This window comes from Neovison vison, chromosome 13, assembly GCF_020171115.1.
Source record: "Neovison vison isolate M4711 chromosome 13, ASM_NN_V1, whole genome shotgun sequence".
In the NCBI taxonomy this organism is placed as follows: Eukaryota; Metazoa; Chordata; class Mammalia; order Carnivora; family Mustelidae; genus Neogale; species Neogale vison.
In genome coordinates this window covers 8,666,411-8,686,582 of record NC_058103.1, presented here as the reverse complement: position 1 = coordinate 8,686,582, position 20,172 = coordinate 8,666,411, and the positions used below count along the sequence as shown (strand labels likewise).

General features: G+C 43.9%; 1 protein-coding gene across 1 annotated transcript in view; it reads left to right on the top strand.

Moving 5' to 3' along the window:
• AK7 (adenylate kinase 7) overlaps positions 1 to 20,172 on the top strand; it is a 76,838-nt gene that overhangs the window by 34,530 nt on the left and 22,136 nt on the right. The window contains exons 5-10 of the mRNA XM_044231240.1: positions 574 to 684; positions 11,933 to 12,013; positions 14,280 to 14,368; positions 15,072 to 15,162; positions 16,217 to 16,294; positions 17,142 to 17,291. Coding sequence (XP_044087175.1) covers positions 574 to 684; positions 11,933 to 12,013; positions 14,280 to 14,368; positions 15,072 to 15,162; positions 16,217 to 16,294; positions 17,142 to 17,291 — 600 coding nt within the window. The remainder of the gene's footprint in view (positions 1 to 573; positions 685 to 11,932; positions 12,014 to 14,279; positions 14,369 to 15,071; positions 15,163 to 16,216; positions 16,295 to 17,141; positions 17,292 to 20,172) is intronic.

Here is a 20,172-nt window from a genome sequence, read left to right as displayed (position 1 = left end):
AGAGAGAGAAAGAGGAGGAAGCAGGCTCCCTGCTGAGCAGAGAGCCCAATGCGGACTCGATCCCAGGACCCTGAGATCATGACCCGAGTCAAAGGCAGAGGCTTAACCCACTGAGCCACTCAGGTGCCCCAATTAAAAATTTTTTGAAAGGAGGGGCCCCTGGGTGACTCAGTGGATTAAAGCCGCTGCCTTTGACTCGGGTCATGATCCCAGGGTTCTGGGCTCTCTGCTCAGTGGGGAGCCTGCTTCCTCCTCTCTCTCTGCCTGCCTCTCTACCTACTTGTGATCTGTCAAATAAATAAAATCTTAAAAATAAAAAAAGAAAGGAATGGGTTATTAAACGTCTTTAAAAGAAAGACATTTAAATTTTTTCTTTTGCTTAAGGTAAGTGTAAGTGATAACAGTTGGCTAGCTAAAACGTTTTCAAGGGAGTTGAATCACTGGAAAAGTAAGCAATAGCTTTTCAGATGCTTTATTTGAGCTCTCCAGAACAGTCGAGCCAGCATTCCAGGCTTAGTAGTTTTATGTAGCTCTAAGCTCCACGTCCCTGGTCTGGCTTTTTGTCTTCCATAGGATGATTCTGAGATTCCATTTACTGAAGAGGATTATCGAAGAAGAAAACACCATCCGAATTTTCTGGACCACATAAATGCAGAAAAAATGGTTCTCAAGTTTGGAAAGAATGTAAGTCTGGAGCAGTAAAGCACGTAGAGTGAGAGAAGTCGGTCCTGGGGCGGTTCTCGGTGCACACGGCCAGGGCCGGGCTGTTCCACGTGTAGGTCAGCTCCTTCCATGTCTCTGCACCTGCTCCCCTTATCCTCACGCCCACGATCTCTGAGCTTCAGGTTCCCCCCAAGATGCCCTGTCCTTGGGTTCTGATCCCGATCTTGGTCCAGCCCACTACGTTGAGAGCCTCGTGTTAGGTCCCCAAGAGGGCACAAGCCTTCACCCACTGAAGTGTGGGTCAAGAGTCACTTAGCCCAGAAGAGGCAAATAACTAAGAGTCAGGGTGGCGGGCGGGGCGGGGGGGCGCACATTTCCCCTTTTTCCAGAATCTCTCTCATCTGTTTCTTATAGCAGAACAGTACGTATTAACTTTGTCTCACAGATCCGGAGATGAGCCTCTCAGAAGTTAAGTAACTAGCACAAGGTCACATAAGTAGGATTTGCTGCGCACCGTCCTCCGCACTTCTTGGCCTGGTCTGATCCATTCTGTACAACCCCAGTGTTGTATACATTCATAATTACGCCCATTTCACAAATGCAGGCACTGTGGGAAAGAGGAGCCCCGTGATAGAGCCGTGTAAACCTCAGATCCAGCAGCCCGCAAAGACGACAGGGTTTACTTTTATTTTTTCTTGATTCCAAAGCTCCATCAGTCCATAGAGTTGACCTGGACATGGGCACGGCCACCTGTTACTAAGACAGACCTACAACTGGAAAATTGTAAACACCAACAGCTTCTTAGTCTTCTGGTGCAGCAAAATTGATCGTTTTGATACACAGATATTGTAAAACCGGTGTGTTTCCTATCTTTTGTCAGAATGGATGATGGGAATGCCCTGGTGATGAATGAGTTTACTATATTTAAGAATTATCAAGGGTTTGCTCACTAAGTGCCAGGCCCTGTGCTAAATGTTTGGCTTCTGGGTAGTTCATGTAATCCTTGTGTATCTCCTAGATAACCCTCAAACTCCTGTGAATCAAGGCCTGTTATCATCATCCACATTTAACTTATGTAGAACTTACACAGAACCCCCCAAACTCCAAAGGGTCCATCTACCACGTTTTCCCCACGGGCAGAGAACCCACAGACGTGACATGTAATCATGGTGACACCTGGTGGTCTCAGAGGATATTACCATAGGAACTTTGTCCTTACCTTCTGTCCTATTAAAACAAACAAACAAACAAAATTTTTTTTAACCTCTGGCAATACAAACACTGCAAGTATAAAATGTTTGAAGGAAATAACAGTGGGATTGAGACTTCTAGCCCCTTTTCTACCCATTGATTGATGACCTTCTCTAAGTTATTAAAGTTTTGGAGTAAAATGAATAAAGACACTAGACTAGACAGGTCTAAATTTCTTCCAATTTCAAATCTTGTGAGTGTATTATTTTATTAAGCATTAAGCATTGCTGCAGATCAAGAATCCATGATTTCTTGATCATTTATGTTCCGTTATCTAGATGAGAACATATGGTCACATACACACAAATAATTGATGTAACTGATAAAGTGGAGAATCTTACCATTTTAATATCTGTTTTCTTATAAAAACATTAAATTTGTCTCATGATCCAAATAATACAATCAAAACTTTATTTTAAAATACATTTTTTGTGGGGCATCTGGGTGGCTCAGTTGGTCAACTCTTAATCTCAGCTCAGGTATTGATCTCAGGGTTGTGGGTTCAAGCCCCAAACTAGTGGTGTCCTTATCTGGTTTTGGAATCAAGATCATGCTGGCCTTGTAGAATGAGTTTGAAAGTTTTCCTTCTGTTTTTATTTTTTGGAATTTGAGAAGAATTAATATTATCTCTTCTTTAAATGTTTGGTAAAATTCCCCTAGAAGCCATCTGGCCCTGGACTCTTATTTGTTGGGAGATTTTTGATGACTCATTCAATTTCTTTGCTTGTTATGGGTCTGTTCAAATTTTCTATCTCTTCCTGTTTCAGTTTTGGTAGTTTGTATGTTCCTAGGAATTTATCCATTTCTTCCAGATTGCCCCGTTGTTGACATGTAATTTTTCATAATATTCTCTTATAATTGTTTGTATTTCTGTGATGTTGGTTGTGATCTCTCCTCTTTCATTCATCATTTTTTTTTTTGCTTGGGTCCTTTTTTTCTTTTGATAAGTCTGGCTGGGGGTTATCAATTTTATTAAGTCTTTCAAAAATCAAGCTCTCAGTTTTATTTATCTGTTCTACTGGTTTTGTATCTATATCATTTATTGCCATTCTAGTTTTTATTATTTCCCCTCTTATGCTAGCTTTAGGCTTTATTTGCAGTTCCTTTTCTAGCTCCTTTAGGTGTAAGGTTAGGTTGTATATTTGAGACAATTTTTGCTGGCCTGCATTGCTCTATACTTCCCTCTTACTTACTTACTTACTGCCTTTCCTGCATCCCAAAGATTTTGGACTGTTGTGTTTTCATTTTCATTTACCTCCATGTATTTTTTAATTTCTTTTTTGATTTCCTGGTTAACCCATTCATTCTTTAGAATGATGTTCTTTAACTTCCATGTATTTGTGGTCTTTCCAACTTTTTTTTTTTTTTGCATTTGACTTCAGATTTCATAATGCTGTGGTCTGAAAATATGCATGGTGTGATCTCAATCTTTGTTTGTTGAGGGCTGATTTGTGACCCAGTATGTGATCTATTCTGGAGAATGTTCCATGTGCACTCAAAAAGAATGTGTGTTCTGCTACTTTAGGATGAAATACTCTGAGTATATCTGTTAAGTCCATCGGGTCCAGTGTATCATTCAAAGCCATTGTTTTCTTGTTGATTTTCTGCTTATGAGATCTGTCCACTGCTGTAGGTGGGGTATTAAAGAGCCCTACTATTTTGGTATTATTATCAATGCATTTCTTTAATAATTTGTTATTAATTGATTTATGTATCTAGCTGCTCCTAAGTTGGGGGCATAAATATTTATAATTGTTAGATCTTCCTGTTGGCTAGACCCCTTAATTATGATATAGTGTCCTTATTCATTTCTCATTACAGTCTTTGGTTTAAAATCTAGTTTGTCTGATGTAGATATGGCTACTCAGGCTTTCTTTTGATGCTCATTAACACGATAGATGATTCTCCACCCCTCACTTTCAATCTGGATGTGTCTTTAGCTCCAAAATGAGTCTCCTATGAGCAGTGTATAGATGGGTCTTCTTTGTTTAATTGTTTGTTTTTATTCATTCTGATACCCTGTGTCTTTTGATTAGAGCATTTAGTCCATTTATAGTTAGAGTAATTATTTTTTAAAAGATTTTATTTATTTATTTGACAGAGAGAGAGAGAGAGAGATCACAAGTAGGCAGAGAGGCAGGCAGAGAGAGAGAGAGGGGGAAGCAGGTTCCCAGCTGAGCAGACAGCCTGACGCAGGCCTGGTTTAGTGGTTGTGAAATCCTTTGGTTTTTGTTTGTCTGGGAAGATCTTTATCTTTCCTTCTATTCTGAATAACAGCCTTGCTAGAAAAAGTATTCTTGGCCGCATATTTTTCTCCTCCAGCAGGTTGAACATATTTTGCTGCTCTCTTCTGGCCTGCCAGGTTTCTGTGGAGAGATCTGCTACTAACCTGATTTGTCTTCCCTAGCAGGTTAGGGCTTTGTTTTACCTTGCTGCTTTCAGGATCCTTTCCTTTTTTGAAGATTGATTGATTTATAAGAGAAAGAGAGAGAGATAGTACATGATCACCCAGAGGGAGAGGGAGCAGGAGAAGCAGACTCCCAGGACCATGCGATCATGACCTGAGCCAAAGGGAAATAGTTAACTGACTGAGCCACCCAGGTATCCCAGGATTCTTTCCTTAACTCTCTGTTTTGCAGACTTTACTATGATATGTCTTGGTGTTGTACAGCTTTTGTTGAATTTGATGGGAGTTTTCTGTGCATCCTGGATTTGGATGTCTGTGTCCTTCCTCAGATTAGGGAAGTCTTCAGCTATAATTTGCTCAAACAAACCTTCTGCCCCTTTTTCTCTCTCTCCATCTTCTGGGACTCCCATAATACGAATGTTACTACATTTTATGGAGTTGCTGAGTTTCCTAAGCCTACATTCATGATCCAATATACTTTTTTCCCCCTCTTTTGAGCTTCATTATTTTCCTTAAATTTTACCATCTGTATCACTTATTTGTTCCTCTGCTTCTTTCCTCCTTGTTGTCATTGCATCCAGTCAGTTTTGCATCTTGCTTACAGTATTTCTTATTTTGACCTGACTAGTTTTTTAGTTCTTTTATCTCTTCAGTGTCTTCTATGCTTTTCTCAAGCCCAGCTGGTATCCTTGTAATTGTTATTTTAAATTCTGGCTTGGGCAAATTACTTACATCTGTTTTGATTAGATCTCTGGCCATGACCTCTTCATGTCCTTTCTTGTGGCATGAATTCCTCTGTCTTGTCATTTTGTCTAGGTTACTGGTGTGTGCATTTGTCTGTTGTATGTGTGTGTGTTAGGAAAGCCTGTTATAGCTCCTGCTCCTGAGAGTAATGTCTATATTAAGAAGAGTCCTATACTGTCTAGGACCTGGGGCTTCAGCAAGTGTCTCAGGCTGTGCACTGTGTTGTTGTGTTTTCACTGCTCCTTCCCTGAGGTCAGTCTTCTGCAGGGTTTCTCCTGCAGTGGGGAATGTTTGGACTTCATTCACAGTGTGGACGTTTTAATTAGGTGTGTTTTGGTTTGCTTGTTAAGAGACTGGATCCTGTTTTCCATAGAGCTGAATCTTCGCAGCAATCTGTGATCAGTGGACTTGGTGTGAGCGAGGGGTGTGTGCTGGTCCTCTCAGGCTGACTTGCCCTAGTAAGATGCATCTGCTAGGTGCAGGGGGGTGGGGCTTGGCTTAATCAGCTCCAGCCTCCACAAGGGGGCGGGGGCACTGTGTTGCTCAATGATGTCTGTCCTTGCTGGTGGGTGGGGGGAATAATGGCATCACCCCTCCCTCTCATTCCTGGAGAGGGGAGTTTGCACCCACCACTATTCAGGAAACCCCACAAAAGAATCATCTCCCCTCTTGTTTCCCTGGCTTTCATGAGATCTCTGGCCTCACCCTGTCTGTGTCCAAGCTATCTGCCTGCCAGGCAGCACAGTACTTCTCTATGTTTTATCTCGGGCACACAGCTGGGTTTCAAAACTCCACATCTTGGGCCCTTGGTGCACAGGAACCTGTGCTGATCCTCTGGGGGAAGGGTTTTCCCATGCTGTGGCCAGTGCTGGTTTGTCCCAGAACAGTAGTCACACAGCCATGCAGCAGTTTGAGGTTTATAGCACAACAAAAAGCCAGCACCACGATATACTGCCCTCAGCAGGTGTCTCTGTTCCTATGCAAATGAACAAGGCGGCATGTTGGTGCCTGCCAGCATTTTTGTCCCTGGAGAGGCAGCGCCACCACCTCATTCTGAAATGCTCTCCAAGAAGGGGAGCACTGCCTCTCCCAGTGCAATCCGGGGGATCCTCAGACCACACTGCCCGCTCCCTCCTTCCACGCAGGAGTGCTGCTATGACCACCAGGTTCCACCCAGCAATGGCGCAGACTTCTAAAACTTCAGACTTTGGTTCCAGTGCTTATAAAAACTTGCAGTAATCAGCCACTGTAGTTGTTACAATCCGTGGTTTGCGGGAAAGTGTTTCTCTTGGGCAGTCCCCCCACATGCTGCTTTCTCTCTGTTTCTCTCTCTCTCTCCCCTCTCCAAGATCAGGGCTCCCTCCCTTCTGCAGTACTCATCATTCTTTTCTTCCTGGAATCATGTCTCTGCACCTCCTACCTTCCATAATGTGGCTTCTTTTTTCAATAGTTCTGCAGTTTGTTCTCTTAGCATTCAGATTGATTTCTTGGGTGTTCAGAAAGACTTGATATGGGTTGCCTGGGTGGCTCAGTAGGTTAAAGCCTCTGCCTTCAGCTCAGGTCATGATCCCAGGGTCCTGGGATCGAGCCCCACGTTGGGCTCTCTGCTCAGCAGGGAGCCTGCTCCCTCCTCTCTCTCTGCCTGCCTCTCTGCCTACTTGTGATCTCTCTCTGTCAAATAAATAAATAAAATCTTAAAAAAAAAAAAAAAAGACTTGATATTTATCTAGCTGTGTTGGGGGGGGTGAGGCAAGCATAGGGACCCCCTGCTGCTCCGCCATTTTAACTCCTCCTCCAGTGTCCCCTTTTTTGTCCATTTATCACTGAACTGCTTTTTAGTCAGAGGATGTGGTCTGGGTGGTGGCGATTCTGTATTTTTTGCTGAGATGCTTTGCTCCATAGTACACAGCCAGGATTGTTTCATACAGACTTGAAAAACCCGTGTTTTTCAAACCTGTGTGCAATTTCCATTGTGTCTCCTTAGGTCAAGTTTCTTTCTTTCTTTCTTTCTTTTTTAAAGATTTTATTTATTTATATGACAGACAGAGATCACAAGTAGGCAGAGAGGCAGGCGTGGGGGGAGGCCGAGCAGAGAGCCTGATGTGGGGCTCAATCCCAGGACCCTGAGATCATGACCTGAGCCGAAGGCAGAGGCTTTAGCCCACTCAGCCACCCAGGTGCCCCTAGGTCAAGTTTCTTTTCTTTTCTTTTTTTTTAAGATCTTATTTATTTATTTGAGAGAGAGACAGTGAGAGAGAGCATGAGCGAGGAGAAGGTCAGAGGGAGAAGCAGACTCCCCGTGGAGCTGGGAGCCTGATGCGGGACTCGATCCCGGGACTCCGGGATCATGACCTGAGCCGAAGGCAGTCGTCCAACCCACTGAGCCACCCAGGCGTCCCTAGGTCAAGTTTCTTAATGTTATTTTGCATCTCTTACAGTTTGGGGGCCTCCTGAATCTGTCAATTACTAAGAAGGGGTATACTAAGAAAATCTCCCACTATGGAGTAAACGTATCCATATCTCCTTGAAATTATTTTAGATCTTTGCTTTGTTCATTTCAAGGCACATTCCTATAACCCCTTCACAGTGTTACACATTGTCAGAATGAAACTATAAAATCATTTTGTTTTCTTAACATTGGGAGCAGGCTAATATCTTAGCCATTTCTGCAGACTTCCGGACCATTCTTGGGTATTAATGAAATCTTTCCTAGCTCTCACAAAGGCTCATATAGGTTTAATACTAAAGTCATGAGTCTAGGGGCACCTGGGTGGCTTAGTCGGTTGAGCGTCTGCCTTCAGCTCAGGTCATGATCCCAGGATCTTGGGATCGAGCCCTGTGTTGGGCTCCCTGCTCAGCAGGAAGTCTGATTCTTCCTCTCCCACTCCCCCTGCTTGTATTCCCTCTCCTGCTATCTCTCTCTGTGTGTTGAAATAAATAAATAAAAATCTTTTTTTTCTTTTAAGGTTTTATTTATTTATTTGACAGAGAGAGATCACAAGTAGGCAGAGAGGCAAGCAGAGAGAGAGGGAGGGAAGCAGGCTCCCTGCTGAGCAGAGAGCCCGATGCGGGACTCGATCCCAGGACCCTGAGATCATCACCTGAGCCGAAGGCAGCGGCTTAACCCACTGAGCCACCCAGGTGCCCCAATAAATAAAAATCTTTAAAAAACATAAAAATAAAGTCATGAGTCTATTATGAAATTTTCAACTTCTCTTCTGCCGGCTCAGTCTGATTCAGGCTCAGATGAATGCAGGAGGGAGGGAGGCTAAGACGTGATCAACTTTCTTCCTCTCTCCACCTTAGTCAGCTCCCTTCTCTCCTGTTCTCTGTTCCTTGCTCTACCACCTGCCTGTTCTTTTTTTTTTTTTTTTTTAGAGTTTATCTATTTGTCAGAGAGAGACGGGGCACACAAGAAGGAAGAGCAGCAGGCAGAGGGAGAAGCAGGCTCATGCGGGACTCGATCCCAGGACCCTGGGATCAGGGCGTAGCCAAAGGCAGACACACCAACTGAGCTACCCAGGCTCTCCCCACCGCATCCACCACCACCTGCCTATTCTTTGTCATCATCATCACTGTCCTGATCATCCTGTTCTTTTCCTTTTTTTTTCCAATTTCTTACTTTTTCATCGTTATAACCATATTTATTTATAATCTCTACTAATTTATTTTCTAAAGGCTTTGCAAGTCTGATTTCACTCATCTTGAATGGTTCCCTCATCAGTTTTATAATTTTGGCTTGTGAGCTCATCTTTAGTAAGGTCTTTTAGTACAAAGTTTCTATTAGCAAGTATTAGTAGCATATTTTCTTGTGATTTTAGGAACACCAATTGTAAAAGTAAACCTGTTATTTGGCATGGATTTTTAGAAATAGCATCTCTTTAAATTGTCAACATCCATTTCTTTATCCATCACCCCTAAAAACCTCAGGTAAATGAATTCTCAGGGAAAAGTGAGCCAAGTGCACTTTATATCAAAGTGTAAAGTATATCTTCCAAAAGTGTTGCTATAAAAGTCTCAGGTATATTCAGGGATCAGACGCCTCCAGGAGTCATTATGGTCAGTGCAAAATGGGAATCACAATGAGACTATGCCTTAGGGTTTGTAATTGGCTTGCTAGACAAAGCTGTGCCCTCAAACCAGCACCCACGTGCTACAAGAAGGTCACCACCCTTGCCCCAGCTGTTGTCCTTTTACTGGGGCTTTAAAGGACAGAGGCGATTCCTGGGGGTGGGGTGGGAGTGGGGGGAGCCAGGTAGAGGGAACTTTGTATTTGCCTTTTTGAAGTGCCCAAGAGTCTCACTGCCTAAAATGCTTTTTATGTTACTTTTTCATTCTGGAATCCCTGGATTAAGCAGGTAATTTGAATGTGAAAGACAAACCATTGAGAAGTACAGGGCCAAGGTTAAAATTCTCCAGGGAACCTTGGTTTAGGTTTGACGCAATTCCTTGTCACCTTCTTTTCTAGTTCACTCTTTTGTTGTGGATGAACCTTTCATACACCTTGCATGCCTCCATACACCTTGCATTTGTGGCCTCACCAAATCTAGTGCTTTGTCTCCTCTATCTTCATGGATTTGTAAACGCACACACCTAGATTATGAGAACCCTTGACCTTCCAGGGCGCCCACACTGTCCACTCTTCACCACTCTTGTTTTCACTTCTGTTTTCTTTTATGTCCTTGAGAATTCTACCATCCTAGAAGGATACTAGTGACATTTTACTTGGCACTTCTAACTATTTGAATTAGGAGCTTTTAGGTTTTTATAACCCACCATGGATTACCTGGAGCAGAAGAGAGACTCATTTTTCTTTTCTTTTTCTTTTTTTTTTTTAAATCCAACTTTTTTTTTTTTTTTTAAGATTTTATTTATTTATTTGACAGAGAGAAATCACAAGTAGATGGAGAGGCAGGCAGAGAGAGAGAGAGAGAGGGAAGCAGGCTCCCCGCTGAGCAGAGAGCCCGATGCGGGACTCGATCCCAGGACCCTGAGATCATGACCTGAGCCGAAGGCAGCGGCTTAACCCACTGAGCCACCCAGGCGCCCCGAGAGACTCATTTTTCTGATAAAGTTTCCCAATTCTTTTTTTTTTTTTTTAAAGATTTTATTTATTTATTTGACAGAGAGAGATCACAAGTAGACAGAGAGGCAGGCAGAAAGAGAGGAGGAAGCAGGCTCCCCGCTGAGCAGAGAGCCCAATGCGGGGCTCGATCCCAGGACCCCGAGACCATGACCCGAGCTGAAGGCAGCGGCTCAACCCACTGAGCCACCCAGGCGCCCCAAGGTTCCCAATTCTAACATGTGTGCTCGTGCCCTCTGGGAGGGGTTTCCCACGCCACCAAGTAATTCTTGGGCACCTGCCCAGTGTTTTATATTTCAACTCAATTCTGACACTTATCTTCCTAGAGGTAGCATCAGATCCCACTGATTTAGGGCTCAGTCCTATGAGATTGTCCCCCCCTTGCCTCAACAGTTGTGTTGTGTGATTGTTGAGCACAACCATCAAAATAGAATTCTTGAGACCTTGTATGGTACAACTTATTAAATTTATTTAAATAGCACAGGGATAGAACCTGTGGACAGAAAGAGCTGTACTTTTGCTGTAGGAAGCTAGTAGTTGTCCACATAGTGTTCAGGGGGTGGGAGGCATGCAAGGTGTATGAGATCATAAACGTTTTCTTGAATTTCTATTTGTAAAACTACCTTTGCAAGATTTCTCTGGTGCTTTTCATTCAGTTTCATATTAACCATCTGTGAAATACATGGGCAGTCATGAGACCCTTGAAGAAAATAACACAACTAGGGGACATCTGAGCAGCTCAGCTGGTTAAGCTCTTAGCTCAGGCTCGATCTCAGGATTGTAAGTTCAAGACCTCTGTTGGGCGTGGAGCCTACTTAAAAAAAAAAAGAAAAGAAAAGAAAAAAGAATGTAGCAACCAGTACAAATATGTACAATATGTACAAATATTTACCAAAACTATGCAGACTAGGTCAGCCTCCTGGGCTAAAGGTGGACATTTTTCTGCTTCTGTCCCTCATCAGTGGCAAACTCAAGCTGTCACCTGTGTTTCTGACCAACTTTTACAGGTTGGAGGGTCCCATAACCCCTCCTACCTCTCCGAGCCTTGGATTTGATTAGTTTGTTAAGAGTGGCTTACAGAATTCAGAGAAACATTTTACTTTCTAGATTACCCGTTTATTATAAAAGAATATAACTCAGGAATAGCCAGATAGAAGAGATGCTCAGGGCCAGGTTTGGGAAAAGGCATGGAGTTTTTCTGTTCTCCCCCAATTCTCCACACGTTCAGCAACCTAGAAGCTCTCCAGACCTTCTCCTTTTGCATTTTTATGGAGGTTTCATAATGTTTGAGTAAATCATTGGCTGTCATCTCCACCCCACCCCACCCCTCCCTGGAGATGGTGGGGAAGCTGAAAGTGGGCAATCATTCACATCTTGGGTTGGATGGCAAAGCCACCTGATTAACATAACAAAAGACACCTTTATTACTCTGCTTGGCCATTCCCATAGTTCTGGGAACTCATGCCAGATATAGAGATGAAGACCAAATATATATTTCTTATTATGAATCGTAATATCACACCTTATATTGTGGCCTGTTACTAAAGAACTCCCTGTTTTATGTTCACCTCCCCTCCTGGGTAAGTAAAGATCATTCTGAAAGGACCCATTTTTATATCTTCACATAATTATCTTTGGCTTTCATTTAATTAAAAGTCCCAGATAAATTTCAGTAGTGGTCAGAAGCATTCAGTGTCTTTCATTCATTTTAACCACTAAAATAATCTGGTTCAGTATGATTAGTAATACTAAATTTAGCTTTTTTCCTCTCCTCTATCTACTAGACCAAAAAATTCACAACTTACGTGGTTGCTGCTGGACTTCAATATGGAGGGGAAGGAGGCATCTTACATTATTTTTTTAAGGTATGACTTTTCAGTGACTATGAGGGATTTTAGAAAAGCATTTTACAGTAAGGTTATTCAGTTTGAAGTTTTTTTTTTTTCTTTTTCTATTTTCCTTTCCTCTATGATGACCACACTCAGAACAATGAGGAAAAAGATGGCTCTCCCTTCATCCATGGGAAAGACACTGATGCCTACCATATTCCAGAAACTGTTGTCAATTCTGGGACTCTGATACCATGATAATAAAGTCCTTGCATTGGTAGAACTTGCATCCCAGTGGGATGGAGGAGAGTGAGAGATATGAACCCAATTAGCCAGGACACAGAGTATTTCAGATGTTGAAAAACATAATGGAAAGCAACAAAACAGAGAAAGATAGAAAGAGAACCAGCGGTAGGGTTGGGAGGTGGTATCTTGAATGTGATGGTCAGGGAAGGCCTTTCTCGTGATATGACACTAGAACAGAAAGTGATAAGGGAGTTGGCTACTTTGCCTTCTGGAGGAAGGGTGGTAGGAACTATAAGTGCAAAGACCTGAGGGAGAAATTTGCAGGTTGGGGTTAAGGAACAGCACATAGAAGACTGTAGCCAAAGTAGAGGAGAAGGGTAGGTGATGAAGTCCGTTTGTCCTTGTCTGTTCTCAGCTGCTCCTCAGCTACATGGCCACTGATTGTTGGCTTTCTTAGGTTCCTGCCCCAGACCTTCTTGCCTTTTTTTTTTTTTTAAGATTTATTTATTTATTTGAGAGAGAGAGCAAGTGCACAAGTGGGAGGGGTAGAGGGAGAAGGAGAGAGAGAATCTCAAGCAGACTCCGCGCTATGTGTGGAGCCCAACACAGGGCTCGATCTCACAGCCCTGAGATGATGAGATGAAACCAAGAGTCGGATGCTTAACTGACTTCTCCAACCAGGTGGCCCCCTTCTTATCTTCCCTATCTGCACTCTTCTCCTGGGTTGCTCTGTCCATTCCCGGGACCGGTGCCCAACGACTCTCAAACATCAGTTTCTCTAGCAGGGCTTGCTCCTGAGTCCTAGCTCTGTGAATCTGGCTTCCTTTTCAAGCACCTCACTTGGAAAGTTTCACAAACCCAAATTCTACCTGCAGTTATTCTCAAACCTTCTGTTCCTCCAGGACCCCATCTCAGAAAATGGGACCTTTCACCCAGCTGCACCAAACCAGAATCCAACTCTTCCCTCGTTCTCATCCATCACAAAATTCCCCAGTACTATAGGGCCAGCCTCCTCAGTATCTCCTTCTCTCCCACCGCACTCCCCCCGCCCCCACCCACAGGCTAGGTAGGGCGGACATCTCTTGTTCGCCCAACTGTCCTGGTCTCCACCTTGGCATTTAGACTTTTGCTTCCTGTCGTTCCTTTGCAAGGCAACAGAAGCAAATTTAATGATGCCACTTCACTGCTTAGAACCCTTCAACGGTTTCCGAAAGTCTGAAATATCTTACAAGATCCAGTGGTCTGCTGTGGCTGCCACCCCTATTTCACCTTTAAAAGCAATATAAAATAATCTAGTACCTGAAAGCTCAACAGTATCCAGACTGTCTATTTCTTTGTTTTTTTTTTAAAGATGTTATTTATTCATTTGTCAGAGTGAGAAAGAGGGAGAGAGAGCACAAGCAGGGGGAACAGCAGGCAGAGAAACATGCTTCCTGCTGACCAAGGAGCCTGATGGGGGATTTGATCCCAGGACCCCGGGATCATGACCCGAGCAGAAGGCAGCCGCTTAACTGACTGAGCCACTCAGGCCGCCTCAGACTATCTATTTCTTCACTGAAATACCTAAAATGTGAAGAAAGGACAAGGGTTTGGATTTTGAAGATCAGGGTTCAGATCTGGGCACAGTAGTCACTGAGTCTCCAATGGTTTATCTACTAAGCATTTCATCTTTGAACTGGTAATAATGACCCCTGGCCCATGGGAGCAATTTTAGATTTTCATTCTCATTTCTGTGTGTATGTGAGAGGGTGGAAGGCATGTGAAAGCATTTCCTTTCTGTGTAGACACCACACAGATGATGACTGAAGACAGCCCACCAGACTGTAGATTTCCTGAAAACTATTTCAGCCTAGGTTACACGTTCCATGGTTTCTTTTAATAGGATTTGATCAGCAACTAAATCTCATCAGAACTGATTTTCAAAACATCCCCTTTAGGCGATAACATCCTCAGACCACTGTGTCTTTTAGATGTCCAAGGGTCTTTTGAATGGCTGTGCGTGAGCTCTAATAGTTACATACAACCAGGGGGCAATACCCTTTTGCTTTTCTTTCAGATAGCTTGGTTGGGTGAGGTCCCTGCGTTACCGGTGTTTGGAGATGGAACAAATGTAATTCCAGCCATTCATGTTCTTGATCTAGCAGGGTGAGTGTTCTTCTAGAGCTGGGACTTCAGAAGTAATTGAATAATGTATTTGTGTTTCAGTGAACACTTAGTAAGCGCTTGCCAAGCGCTAAGACCCTTACATCACCGTATCCATTCTTCATGATCACCCTGTGCACAAGGTCTGGTCATTATCTTTGTTTTGGCATCTGGTGGCATAGTGTCCACCATCTGAAAATGCCAGGAAAGCCCATAGTGCAGTCTTCACCCAGAAGTAGTCTGTCCTGAATGTCGGAAGTCACGAATCACCCGGGGTAGGAAATCGTACCCCCCCCCATTCCACCCCACTGCCTCTTATGGCCCCGCAGCTCCCCTAAAACAGCCACGGCTTCTCCAGACCTGTGTCTGACTCTGTGGACGCCCCTCCCCAAAGCTCTGTTGAGAGACTTCCAGGAGCTGCCCAGGTGAGCAGACTTCATGGACCGAAGTCCTGCTGGGGGTCAAGGGGCTCTTTGCATGGCACTGGGTGAAGCCGGAGCTGATGGATCAGGCTTGGAATCCTGGCATCTCTACTTTCCCTGTGGCTCAGCCTGAGGCACGTTCCTTGACCTTCCCGGCTTCCTTGTCTGTCCCACCCATGACTGAGTTGGAAGTGCCTGGCCCTGGGGTGGTGGTTGGTTCACTCTACTTGACTTCATCTTTCTTGCTTTCTTCCCTGATGATGGTTTTTCCTGGCGGGCTGCAGAGTGATACAGAACATCATAGACCACGTGCCAAAGCTCCATTACCTGGTTGCTGTGGACGAGTCTGTCCACACCCTGGAAGACTTGGTCAAGGTACAGCCGTCCCATCCCACACTTGCTTGCATTTCTTTTTCTTTTCTTTCTTTCTTTTTTTTTTTTTTTTAAGATTTTATTTATTTATTTGACAGAGAGAGAGAGATCACAAGTAGGCAGAGAGGTAGGCAGAGGGGGAGGCAGGCTCTCCGCTGAGCAGAGTCGGATGCGGGGCTCGATCCCATGACCTTGAGATCATGACCTGAGCTGAAGGCAGTGGCCCAACCCACTGAGCCACCCAGGTGCCCCTCACACTTGCTTGCATTTCTTAAACTGTTTTACCCCCTAAAGTATAGCCGTGGAGTCGGCTATGCTAACAAGACTGGGGACTCCCCAAATGGAATATCCTGAAAACCAAAGTCACTGTAGGCATCTGCAGTGTATATGTTGGGAAATTTACAGTGAAGATGGCCTCTCTCCAGTCTGTGCACTGAAGGGAGCAGGAGGGGCCACTGTGGGACCAAGACACACATGTGAATCCCACAGGGGGTTACTAAAATATGTCCTGGATACTTGCCTCAAAGTACTTATAGGGTCAGATTTCCCCAAACCTACTGGCAGCTTGCAGGGACTCTAGGTCTGTGGGGGCTGTCTCTCCAATCCAGGCCACTGGCCACCTTGTAGCCCAGCTAGCACAGTGCATGTGGCTTTCCCCTGACCACCTCCTACCCATCTTTAACATTCTGCTCAGATTTCATCCTCAGAAAACCTCCCTGCCTCCTTCCCACCTCTTGCATGGGTCAGGCACCTCTTTTCCCAGCATCCCCTCCGCAAGACGCAGTTTGCATAATTAATCATCTGTGTACTAGGCTGCCTCCCCTGACTGAAAGCCCTTGGAGGGCCCTTTCTCCTCTCTGTCTGCAGTCTCTGGCTTGCAGTGGTGAACGTCAGATATTTGCAAAAGAGATGAATCAGTGCATGCCTTCAGGGCACTCCCCCTCTGTTTAGGGGGAAAAAAAAAAAAAAGCATTCCCTTAGGTTGACATTCATTTGAGAAATCTTGTATTAAAATCTTACAGGCAAACCAAATAGTATTTCTGATTTTCTCTAACAGTGCATCAGTAAAAATACTGGCCCTGGGAAAATCCAGAAAATACCCAAAGAAAATGCTTTCCTAACCAAGGACTTAACAGTGAGTAGATACGAGATTCTTTTCCTAAATGTATTGGTTCTTGAGAGATTTGGAGTTCAAATACTTCGGTTCCAGGTTTATCTTTGCTCCTCCAGCAGAGGTAAACATTTTTCCCTAAAGCAGTTTCCCCTTGTCTTCTGAGAGCTTCTGTTTTCTTTTCTGAAAAACGCTCAGGGGTCCCGCTCAGGAAACGCATTTGAAAACTGTTTGATACGTAAATGCTTTACAGACACTGGGTGTCCTCTTTGGCCTCTTTGTGTAATACAGATTTCTGATTCCATTACAACAGAAACCTACACAGCTTTAGTCAGCAGTGTGCCCTTTGAACTTGCTTTAGGACGTAGTTATTTTATTATTTTGTTATTTTTTTTTAGGAATAAATTGCATCTAAACACTACCTTTGAGAATGTTTCTGGAAGGACAGATATCACTGGTAGTCTCTCGGGAGCAGGGCCAAGTGGGTGGTGATGGAGATCAAAGAGAATGCTTTCCTCTCTACTTTTTCTTTTGGATTTTGAGTCAAGGGATTGCACCATTCAAAAAACAATACAATTACAGTTTGTAAGAAAGAAACCTTACACTGGGATTTCCGGCATCGTCCTACTCTGAGCTGTTTGTCTAAGAGCCAGGATGCTGCCTGTCCCCAGCACAGAGGTGGGAAGATTTAGAATTCGCATAGGAAGACCACAGGGGGCGCTCTGTCAACACCGAGCGCTGCCATTGATTGACTTCCATGTTTGGGGACTATATAAGTTTTTTTTCTTTAATCACGGTGATTTTAGTCTGTTATAACTGTCAGAATGAAAGAAAAGTCAAGTAAAATCTCTAATATTCCTTTATCTCTTAGCAAGAGTGTCTTGACCATTTACTGGTGAATTTGAGAATGGAAGCCCTTTTTGTGAAGGAGAATTTTAACATTCGGTGGGTTGCCCAAACAGGATTCGTGGAAAATATCAACAATATCCTCAAAGAGTACAAGCAAAGCAGAGGATTACTGGTAATTATAACAATTTACTGTTTCGATTCCCTGTTTTAAAAATTCTGATTTAAGCAAAGTAAATCAAACCTTTAGTATAACCACACTAATGAAAGTATTCTCTTTTTCATATGTCCCAACTTCTAAAATCAAGTTCTTTTAAAAATTTTAATCCAATTGTCCACGTCTAACAATCTAGGTGTATACTAATTAATTAATTGTCAATCGAATATTAAACATTTTAAAGTTAACACAGATAACGACTGTTATGCTTGACACAAATTGAACCTGACAGTAAGCTCAAGACTGACCACCCCAGCGCTGTCTACGTATGGAGAAATGACAGGTGCATCTTGCCCTGCCTGTTTTTTGTTTGTTTGTTTGTTTTTTGTTTTTTTTAAAGATTCTTATTTGACAGATCACAAGTAGGCAGAAAGGCAGGCAGAGAGAGAGAGAGGAGGAGGAGGCAGGCTCCCTGCTAAGCAGAGAACCCGATGCGGGGCTCCATCCCAGGACCCTGGGATCTTGACCCGAGCCGAAGGCAGAGGCTTTAACCCACTGAGCCACCCAGGCGCCCTGCCCTGCCTGTTTAAACCCTGTTTTCACCCTGTTTATTTACCTACAGAAGAGGGTCTGTAGGAAAGGAGAAGTCTGATTGTTACTTTGATCTCTTCCTGTTGGCCCAGAGATTTGGTAGTCATCTTAATCATCAAACTCTTCAAAGCAGACATGCTTTTAGCTCCCCATTATAGATGATGAAACTTAGGCTCAGAGAGGTTAAGCAGTTTCTTCAAGGTCACACAGCTAGTCAGAGATTCAAACTAGCTGGGGTGCAGACTAAGCCAGAGCAGCCTAACTGCTGCATCTCCATACCTCCCTCCCGGAAGTCATCTCGATGTAGCCCTTGCCCAGATCCTTGATTTATCGCAGATTAGCATCCCAAAGAGGATTTTGAGTAATACAGGAGAACATGTGTTGAAAACTATCCGGTAGCATATGAGGAACACAAGCCATCCTAATCAGAGCTACCACTGTGCATGGGAGACTCCATACAGGAAAGAGCAGTCTCATCATTGTGTCCTAAGAACCATATTCTCCTGAAAAACATGCCTAGTTAAGTAGTAGATGTGCCTCTCAGCAAAAGAAACAGTGATGCCTTTAAGCATCTGAGATACCCAGGGTGGCTGTACTTGGATCCTATCCCGAGACAGACAAGACACAACTCAAATGGTGAGACTGGTATTGTCCTCTATGGGTTGAATGGAAAAAACAACAGAGTTAGGGTACAAGGCACCTTCCCGATTAGCAAGACTGGACAGAACATGATAGCGTGATAGAGGGAATAAGTGTCTCTAAAAATACATATTTTTAAAGATTTGATTTATTTATTTATTTGAGATAGACAGGGAGAACATGAGTGTAGGAGGGAAGGCAAGGGGGAGAGAGAGAAGGAGAGGCAGACTCCTTGCTGAGCAGGGAGACCGGATACCGTGCTTGATCCAAGGATCATGGGATCATGACCAGATCCCATGATCCTGGTCATGACCAGTCGAAGGCAGACCCTTAACTGACTGAGCCACCCAGGTGCCCTGAGTATCTCTAAAAATGGAACAGTCTCGGGGCGCCTGGGTGGCTCAGTGGGTTAAGCCGCTGCCTTCGGCTCAGGTCATGATCCCAGAGTCCTGGGATCGAGTCCCGCATCGGGCTCTCCGCTGAGTGGAGAGCCTTCTTTCCTCTCTCTCTCTCTCTGCCTGCCTCTCTGCCTACTTGTGATCTCTCTCTGTCAAATAAATAAATAAAATCTTTAAAAAAAAAAAAAAAAAAAAAAAGGAACAGTCTCTCCATCCCGACGGGCTGGTCAGAGTAGAAGCACAGCCCAGGAAACTACCCAGGGTAAGGCAGACGGTGCCATGCCAGTGACATCCCAAAACACAGAATCTTAAGCCAAGGGCTTTCATGAGTCTGGTCCCCTTAGCAAGGCAAGGTGGTCCCTGCTGCAGATGCATCAAGCTACCGTGACCGGATGCCACTCAATAGCCCGTTCATCTACCTCTTCGTCTTCCAACGATGCTCATCGACAACCTTTATGTCTGTCGGCTCCGAGGGAGAAATGTACCAGACATGTGCACTTGGAGTTCTGAGTTCAATGGCAGACATACTTCTCACTATTAAGTGAATAAACTGCCAATCTGCTTTTTTCACTGGCCAAGGTATGCCTATCCCAAGAGATAGATCGGCCATCAGTGTGTGGACAAAAGTTGACAGCTGGCCTTCGGGCTGTGCTGAATGCACCAGGCCCACCCAGGAGCCCAGCCCTGCCCATCCAGACTCAGCTTGAGCTGCTTTCTCAGATACCTGCCCCTCCACTGCCCACCATCTTGGTCATCACCATCATCCTGAAAGTGTCCCTCACCAGATAAGACCAGTCATGTTCACCCTCCTCACTCAGCACCCCTGAAGTGTACCTGTTTACTTCCTTTACTTGGTCTCCTTGTCTGTCAAATGGTAGTAATAATGATCACAACCAAAATGGTGGCTGAAATTATATAACCTTTAAGATCACGGACACTCTGCCAATGGAAAGTCTTCCCATCAGCCTGATTGTTGTTATTAATTAGCCTGATGAAATATGAGGCTTCAGTTCCACAACTCTTTGGACCATTTTGAAAGGAATGACCGCTACTGATATTTTGAATTCTGTTGGAAGTAAATATTTACTCCCTGGTTACAAATGTCACCAAGTTTCTGGAGCATTGAAGCAGGTTTTGGCAGAAGTGGTGGAGCTCTTTTTTTTTTTTTTTTTTTAATGAGTATATTTTAAAAAACTAGAATAAATTAACTGTGCTAAAAAGTAAAGTATGATTAAAGACCCAGTCAGTTCAGAAATAATACTCATGAGGCA